This window comes from Pteropus vampyrus, unplaced genomic scaffold (genome assembly GCF_000151845.1).
Source record: "Pteropus vampyrus isolate Shadow unplaced genomic scaffold, Pvam_2.0 Scaffold1, whole genome shotgun sequence".
Taxonomy (NCBI): Eukaryota; Metazoa; Chordata; class Mammalia; order Chiroptera; family Pteropodidae; genus Pteropus; species Pteropus vampyrus.
The window spans coordinates 22,142,661-22,151,444 of record NW_011888782.1 but is presented as its reverse complement, the minus strand read 5'-3'; the positions used below and the strand labels follow the sequence as shown (position 1 = coordinate 22,151,444).

The 8,784-nt window shown below is 39.6% G+C and overlaps 1 protein-coding gene and 1 non-coding gene across 2 annotated transcripts in view; both read right to left on the bottom strand.

Moving 5' to 3' along the window:
* The window catches only part of MUC13 (mucin 13, cell surface associated), a 30,543-nt gene that overhangs the window by 21,020 nt on the left and 739 nt on the right, over positions 1–8,784 (bottom strand). The window contains exon 2 of the mRNA XM_011355212.2: positions 1,442–1,834. Coding sequence (XP_011353514.1) covers positions 1,442–1,834 — 393 coding nt within the window. The remainder of the gene's footprint in view (positions 1–1,441; positions 1,835–8,784) is intronic.
* LOC111736277 lies at positions 5,508–5,626 on the bottom strand. The gene has a single exon (XR_002779147.1). It is a non-coding gene; the product is annotated as a 5S ribosomal RNA (ribosomal RNA).

Genomic DNA, 8,784 nt, shown 5'->3' with positions numbered 1-8,784 from the left:
AGCTAAGTGCAGCACCACTTTGGATCTGCCAGACAAATAACTCCTGGAATGCTTTCTCTCTGGCAATAAAGGACAAACTCAGCTTGTTCTGTGTGTCAGGAATAAAGTCACAGGATGTTCTAGCTGAAAGATCTTGGTGGCTACTTAGTTCGGTCACATCTTAATACAGAGGAGGCCCAGAGAAAAGTGGTTTGTCCCATTCTCCACAGTTAGTTAGTGATAGGGCCAGAACATAGAGAATGGAGAAGCAGAAATGCCTTAGAAAACTCCTTTCCCTAACTCCAAGAAAGCCAATTATGCAGCTGTGTCCCACTCGGCCTAATCTTCAGGGTGGCCCATTCAAACATGAAAGACTGAGAACCAGGTCTCAGATACAGGCTCTGGCTCCACTTGCTTAATCATCCAGTTTTAAGATCTATCAAAGAACTAAAAGATTAAATGTAGAGAAAAATCAACTTGCTCTTTGACCTTGGGCAAGTTTCTGCCCTTGTAGGCCCCCATTTCCCTATCTGAAGATGACAAGGTTTATCTAGACCTTTCAAGCCTAGGTTTGAAGATTCTCTTCGCCAAGGAGTTGGCAAACTATGGCTCATGAGCCAAATCTGGCCAATCTCCTGTTTTTATAAATAAAGTTTTATTGATACACAGCCGGGTTCATTCATTTATATATTGGCTATGACCGCTTTTATGTTAAAATGCCAGAGTTGTGTAGTTGCAAGAGAAATTCTATCGTGGCCCACAAAACCTAAAATATTTACTAGTTTGCCTTTATTGATAAAGTTTGATGACCCCTATTCTAGACCAAGCTTAGAGAAATGAGTCAAATGTTGGTTTAACAACTTTAACTTATGGTCGACTGTTATCTCTTAGACAATATTGCCAGAACAGCTGTCCTTTGAACAATGGCCCTGGTCACTGCGGTTGTTTGGCTTTCTATCCCTCAGGTTCACATTCCAAAAACTGGCTCAAACTTAAAATTGTGATCAGCCACCATCGTAACTTGTCCTATTTTTTTACAACATCTAATACGGAGTCAGGGTAGAAACAGACTCCTTTCTTAGGTAAAGGAACTAGACCAGAGGGGCTGAAGAGTTGATGCTTATTGGATATGGCCTTCACAGAGGAGCTGAAACTATTTCCCAAAACCTCCTGGAGAGAGGACTGCTGGAGAAGTAGCTTTTGCAAAGTCCAAGTTCACAAAAATGTTCCACATCTGGTAAATACCTTGAGGTTGCATGATTATGAAGAAAAGAAGAACACAATAGAACTGCAAGTGATTTTTCAGAGTCTCTACCGTTACTCTGCCTTTGTGACTCAGATTTTTTAATTCCAAGGGTTCATATTCCCTACTCACTTCCCTACCCCAGTAAACATACTTGCCTATCATTTTCCACAATGCTATGACTGCTTAGTGAGGCGTCTTTGAGGGAGTCGCTCTTACCTGTTGTGTTATCAGGGTTCGGGTTGCTGGTCTTTGAGGAAGTGACACTGCTGAAAGTCACTGAAGGAACAGTCCCTGGAGAATCACTTATTGTGACTGTGATGGAGGACGATACATTGTTACTTTGTGTTGTTACAGAAGGAACAGTTGTGGATGAGTCATTACTTGAAGATGAAGTGTTGGCAGTGATAACTGTCGTTTGTATAATTGCGGTTGATTGATATTTTGTAGACGTGACACTGGAACTTGTAACTGGATTTGATGTGATATTAGAAGTATTAGTTGCTGATACTATAGTAGAAATAGGTGTAGTCATTGTGGCACTATTATTTGCAGAAGCTGCTGTTGAGTTATCAGATTGAGCCATGATGTTACTATCTTTAGAAGCTGTGGCTGGAGGAACAGAGATACCAAGTTTCAGAAGACAGAATGTTGAATATATAATGGCAGTTAACAATTATTTTTTAATACTACAGTTGACCCTCCAACAATGCAGATTTGAACTGCATGAGTCCAGTTATACTTAGATTTAAAAAAATCAAACCCGTATTGTTCAAGCGTCAGTTGTAATTAATACCCAATTCATTCTTTTCTGAAAAATAAATACAGCAGGTCCTCAAATAACGTCGTTTCATTCAACATTGTTTTGCTATAACATTGATAGACGTAGGAACTTAACTCTTGTTTATATCAGTTATCCTATGGTAAAATTGGTTTCATTTTATCTCATTTAATTGAAGTCACAGGACCTATCGACGACATGAAGTGAGAACTTATCATATAGTTGACTACGCTAAAAATGAAAATACATGGCCACTTCCAAAGACATAAAAAAAACCCATAATAAATAAAATCAAAAATTAAACAGATAAAATTTGGAAAATGTTATTTACAATATAACAAAGATGTATTAAGATGTAGTATTATTTATGCCTGTCTTTGAAGAACTGTCAATGTAGTATTATTTATGCCTGTCTTTGAAGAACTGTCATCTTAATATGTATTAAGATGTAGTATTATTTATGCCTGTCTTTGAAGAACTGTCAATCTGGGTTTAATATTCCTGAGTAGTCCTCAGTGAAGAAAATTGAAAATATCACCAGGTGGCACTGTTGCAACCTGGACATGGACTCCTTTGTCTTTTTACAGTTTCAGGCAATTGTCCCCAATTTTCCATTACATGGCGTTTTGGCTGTTGTTGGGTATGAAGGAGGGAAGGGGAAGGCATGTGTTTAAAGAATAATGAAATAAAAATACCTCATTAAGTGTGTATTAAACTTAATTCCAAAAATATTTTTCTAGTGTAATGATCTATTAATAATTCTAGATACATGAACTTTTTAAAGAGTAGGATGAATAGAGATCATCTTTGCCCTAAGAGCTATGGTGATAATCAAAGTTGCCTATTTTCAACTCTTAGGAGTCTCTGGACATGGGAGGTAGTAAACTCTTAGTGATCCAGTTATCAGTTTTCTAGAGTCCTTAACTGTCTTTTGAACTCTGACACTGACAATCGGTTAAATAATATATTAAAAGAGAAAGTTTTAGTGAGGAAGCAGTTTCTAAACCCTTGGTTATAGAAAATTGCGAAGTAGCTCCCAGAGTCCTCCATGGGTCTGTGAACCCCGGATGGCAGAATCTGACTCTTTACCTGGAATGGAGCAGGACTTAAATAGTCTTTCCTGAGTATTGAGGAGATAAGCGATTGCCCTTCTAGGGCCAAAAAATAGTCCACCAGCCACGCATCTTAACTGCTACAATTCTCATTTATCAAAGGCTTACCCTGTGCCTGATAGTATCTGTGACATAGATGTGAGCAACACATTTGATAGAAGAGCCTGCCAATACTCAGAGGGATGAAGGGATTTGCCTGGGGGTGAACCTTAATTCCCTTGTGTCAGGGGGCAAAAGACTCTTGATGCCAGATGCAGGGATTGAACCAAGTCCCTGCATTGCATTAGGGCCCAAAAGACATCTGGGGACCAAAGAGAAAGCTACGACAGGGCACCAGGCACCGAGAACCTGCAAAGTCATCCTTGCCAGGCCTCATGAACTCTCCAGGACAAATCTCCAGTTTGCTGAACCCCAGATCTTAGTGCAGAGGCCTCTTTAACCACTGCTCTATCTTCCTTCATCACAGACTGAAATACCTTATCTTTGAGCCAGCTCGGAGAGGAAATTTCATCCACAAAATAGTCCACCCGTTGGGCTGAGGGATTATTAGTAGCTTAAGCCTGCTGATTGTATCACAAGGACAACAAAACATAATTAAAAGAATTAAACGTTTTAAAATGTTTCTTACCTGTGGGTACAAAAAGGAGGGCGAGAAGAGTGCAGTGAACTAAGGCTTTCATTTTAGATCTTCTCGCTGGGTAACCCAAGCAGAAAATGATCTTCCCCCAACTATCTTTAGTTTTAACTCTCTTTCAGGTACAAAGTCCAGTCATTAACTGACGTCAAATCAGCCAAATGCAATTACTAGTTAGGGTTTGGTCATATGCTATAGGTTTCGTTTGAATTTCTGAGATAGAAGATATGAACCTGGCCTTGTGGATACTTTTTCCATGTCATATTCCAGAATAACTTGGAAAGTTGGGTAGTGGTGGGTGATAGTGGTCATTATTCTCTTTATACCCCAAACGTCCCCAAGCTACCACTTTTTAAGAGGTCACAATTCCTTTAAACACCGGATAATACAGTGTGTGCTTCGCACACCCCCCACGTGAGTGCAGGAAGTCCCTTCCCCTCCAGCTTTAGTCCTGAGAATCCTCGAGGAGTACTTACATGTTTCCCCAGACTATTACTTAGCTTTTGTCACCCATCGCCATGGATCACCACTCTGGGTCTCCCTGATGGTCATGTCTAGCAACTCTAATCATGTCTCCAAGCTTCCACGGCTCTCCACAGATCACTCTACTTGGGCTCAGCCCCCATTAATGTCCTCAAAGTTAATATCAAATTGCAGTATTTACTCTAACTTTACTGGAGGCTTGTGGGTGACAGGTCGAGGAGGAAGAAAATACAGTTCTGAAAAGGGAAACTTAAAACAGATGACTTGATCTCTTCATTCTTGGTCATGTCCCCACCTCACGGTTTCTTTACTCACCTGTTGCCCCTCAGCCCCTGGCTTCTCACCACATGCCAGGGACCAGCTTTACTGGTTGGGTGAGGGTCTTCTTAATCCAGTCCTCTCTTCTTAAAATCCAGGACCACAACTGCCCCCTGGGTCCAGCCCCAGCCAGGGGAATGAAGCCGATAACATCTACTGAATATTAGCTGGAGTTTTAACTCTGACCCTAGTAAAAACAAAATTTTTTATATTATTACACGGCAGGTTAGTTTCTAGTTGTCCCAAAAGTCTCCATATAGGATTAGGATTTGGGGTTGTATCTTATATAGCAGAGAGGTCCATTTAAGTATTTTTCTCTAGCAAAGACACCTCTTAAGCCCATACGTTGTGTTGTTATTTTCAGCTTGAATGATTCCTGGCACCAGGAGTTAAACAAAAACCTTTTTTTTTTAAAAAAATTGTTTTCTCTTTTCTTTTAAAACTCACTTTATTAAGGTAAGTATAATTTGCATTAATAAATGAATCCATGTAAAGTGTAAAATTCCATGAGTTTTGATAGGTGTATATATATGTGATGCCACCATTACAATCAAGATACGGAACATTCCTGTCACACCCAGAAGTTTCCTCTCACCCCTTCATGGTCCATTTCTTCCTCCATCCCCAACTCTAGGCAACCACCGATCCGATTTCTGTCACTAGAGATTAGTTTGCTTTTTTCTAGAATTGTATAGAAATGGAGTCACACAGTATATACTATATGTCTGGCTTTTCCCCCTCAGCGCAATGATTTTGAAATTCATTCATATTAATGTGGTATCAGCCCTCCTTCCTTCCTCCCTTTCTTCTTTCTTCCCTCTTTCCCTCCCTTCCTTCCTTCCTTCTCTCTTTTATCTTTTATCTTTTTTCTTTTTTCTTTTTTTTTTAGGCGAGGCAACCCTTGGTTGACCTCACAGATTGCGAGGAGCTTGTCAGCTTACAATCCTTATTTTTCATTTTTTACAGCACCTGGTCTTCCTAGGTGGTCTCCCATCCAAGTACTAACCAGGCCCAACCCCGCTTAGCTTCCGAGATCAGACGGGATCAGGCTTGTTCGGGGTGGCATGGCTGTAGACTCTTTTTTCTTTCTTTTACAACTTTATTGATATATAATTTATGTATAGTAAACTGCACATTATTTCAAGTTTTGACGTGTGCATACACCCATGAATCTATCACCATAATCAAGATATCAAACATTTTCATAATCTCCAAAAGTTTTCTTGTGTCCATCCTTTCCAGCATCCCCAATCTAAGGTAATCAGAGATTGTTTTCTGTCACTATAGATTAGTTTTCATTGTCTAGAATTTTATATACATAGAATCATACAGATGTACTGGGCTTTGGGGTTTTATTTCTTGTTCTGGCTTTTTACACTCAGCATAATTATTTTGAGATTCACTCATGTTGTTGTTTGTAATATTAATGTTTTTTTCCCCCTTATTTCTGAATAAGTATGGATATGCTAGATATACCATGGTCTGTTTATCTATTCAACTGTTTATGGACATTTGGGTTGTTGCCAGTTTTTGACTATTACAAAAAAAAAGGTGTTATGAATATTCAGGTACTCGTCATTGTGTGGATATGTGCTTTCATTTCTCTTGACTAAATACTTAGGAGCAGCATGGCTGCATCGCATGCTAGGTATATGTTTAACTTTCAATAAATCATTAAACTGTTTCCCAAAGTTGTACCATTTTACATTCTCATTGGCAATATGTGAGTTTCAGTTTGTCATCTTATTTCTGAATTGTAAGAATTCTTCATATATGTATGGCAAAGATGGTTCCTTTTTGCCATTTTTTACATGGCATTTCAACCTACTACATTGACTTTATAAAAGGCTAACCAGGAATCTAGGAAAACTGAAAAAGTGGCCTGAGATCACAAAATTTGCTGCAGAGTCTCAAATCCTGTCTCCTAAACCAGAAAAAGCCCATTTCTCTATCTTGTGTGGATTCAAGATATCAAGGGAATAGTATCTACAGAGCTCTCCTGCCAATGTCTGCTAATGCAGTGTCAATATTTCCCTTGGTTTTCTATATCACTTCTCTGCTGAGCATACAATGAAGAGTAACCAGGAAGGATGGAGGCCTGCTAAACAACTGCCTTTCTGACTCATTGCTGGCCTTACCTGAGAAAACATGAGCAATACAGTACAAACCAGCAATCATCCTCTATTATGCCCCTCCTAACCCAGTCCACACCAGACTGCAGCATTCCAGGATTGTGGAGGCAATGTATAGAGTTTCTCATTAAGGCAAATGCTTCTTCCTTATTGGCAATGTTTCCTTCTCTGTGGAGGGGACTCAACGAGTGCCACGCTCCTGGCCTCTCAGCATGCCTTTATTCACTCTGTCCTAAGTGAAGCGTAGTGAGTTATTTCAGAAGAATAAATTAGGAATAATACTCATCTCTGCTTTTCCTCTCTGGGAAAGAACGTGAGTATTCACAGCTGTTGTACCTAGGGGGAAAAGGATTCATCATTAGGTAGCCCTAAGCCACATTCTCCAAAATAAACTCCTTATTAAAAGTGATATTTCATTTCCATCTGCCACATTCTTTTATTGCTCACATGATTCAAAACCTGGGCAAAGAAAAGGGCTGATATTTATTAGCACAACACCAGCTATATTCCAGATATCTATCTAGAAGTCAGGATCGCAGATTCCATCTTCCCAAAGAAACAGTGTTACGCACTAGGAGGAAACATGGACAAATTAATGTGGTTCAGTTTGTTGGGAGGCAGTACTGTGGTAGAGCTCTCTTCCTGAAATTTCCTCTTCTCACACACAAAGGATATCAAGGGCTCAGAAGAGGTTCAAATGCCGACGTGGACTTTTAATTACTAGAGATGTGCTCCAAAACACCTCGAACTTAAAAAGGCATACACATTGGCTTTTGGAATCTTGGCTTGTGAAACTCCACAATCACTTATCTATTCACCCCCACTGAATTTAGTTAGCTAAAAAAAAAAAATTCTCACCATCATTTATCCTCTGGAATCAATAAGCTCTTGGAGAAGTTATATGGAGGGGCTTTCCCCAAGAAGTGGTTTGACTTCTCATCTACTTCCTCCTTATCTCACCAAGTAGATTATGGTGAGGTTTGACTAAGGTCAGAAAGCCCTCTCTCTTGGTGGTCATAAATTATAACTCATGTTTCCTTATAGAGGAAGTGAGTGGTTCTAGAGAGTAGATTTGCTGTCAGGGATGCTGGTGCTGGGTCTGGACTGGTTGCTCTTTAAGAAGAAAATTTCCAGCAACAGATGGGAGCTGGTCTGCACATGTTTGGGGTTTGTAATTGTTTCTGGTTTACACCTGTCAGCCTTCCCCAACCCAGTTATTCCTAAAGTGAGAGATGATGCAATGAGAACAATGGCTCTCAAAGTGTGTTTTCCAGACCAGCAGCACCAGCATGACTTGGAAACATTTTGCAAACTCACATTTCAAACCCCAGCGCACACTTACTGAATCAGCTCTGTGTTTTAACAAGATTCCGGGTAACTCTGCACCTGTGGCACAGAAGATTTCAGGTGGCCCATAGACACAGCATTAGAGAACATTGATTCACTTAGAGAGGGAAAGTAATTGCCTATCAAATTTATTTCAATCATTCTGGTTATAGGAGAAAACCTCATTTACTGCTAACATACCTTTAACTATTCTCCAATACTCACACATTTCCCTTTATAAGAAAGAGAGAGCAGGTCTCAGGCACAGAGACATTGGCAATCAAAGATATATGCCTAGAATCCAATAACGCTTTATTTGAATTCTGTTTATTTTATGGTGACTTTCTATTTATGGCAAAAGAAACTAATGTTTTATTTGAGGTGATGATGTAAAGTTTATTTTAAAAGTATATGCACTTAAGTCTGAAGAAATAAGTTGATTTCATGAAAAATGTAATGGAAGAAAAAGTAGAGGTGATCGAGTAGTCTCACCCCGCCCCCCTCACCATCACCCATCCACAGCACATATGTTCCCAGACCCCCAGTAGGTGCCTGAAAGCTTGGAAAGTACTAAACCCTAATAAACTTCTTCAAATCTGCCAGAAATATGGCAGCAAAGTCTTCATCAGCAGTCACAGACTCCAGTGATTTTTACATTTTTCAGCCCAGACTTATTTCTGAATCTTTATAACCACCCTTTACTTGCAGTAAATGGCTTGGTGTTACTCATTTCAGGGGATCCCTTGTTGATGTCTTTGTATGGGCTTAATACTTTC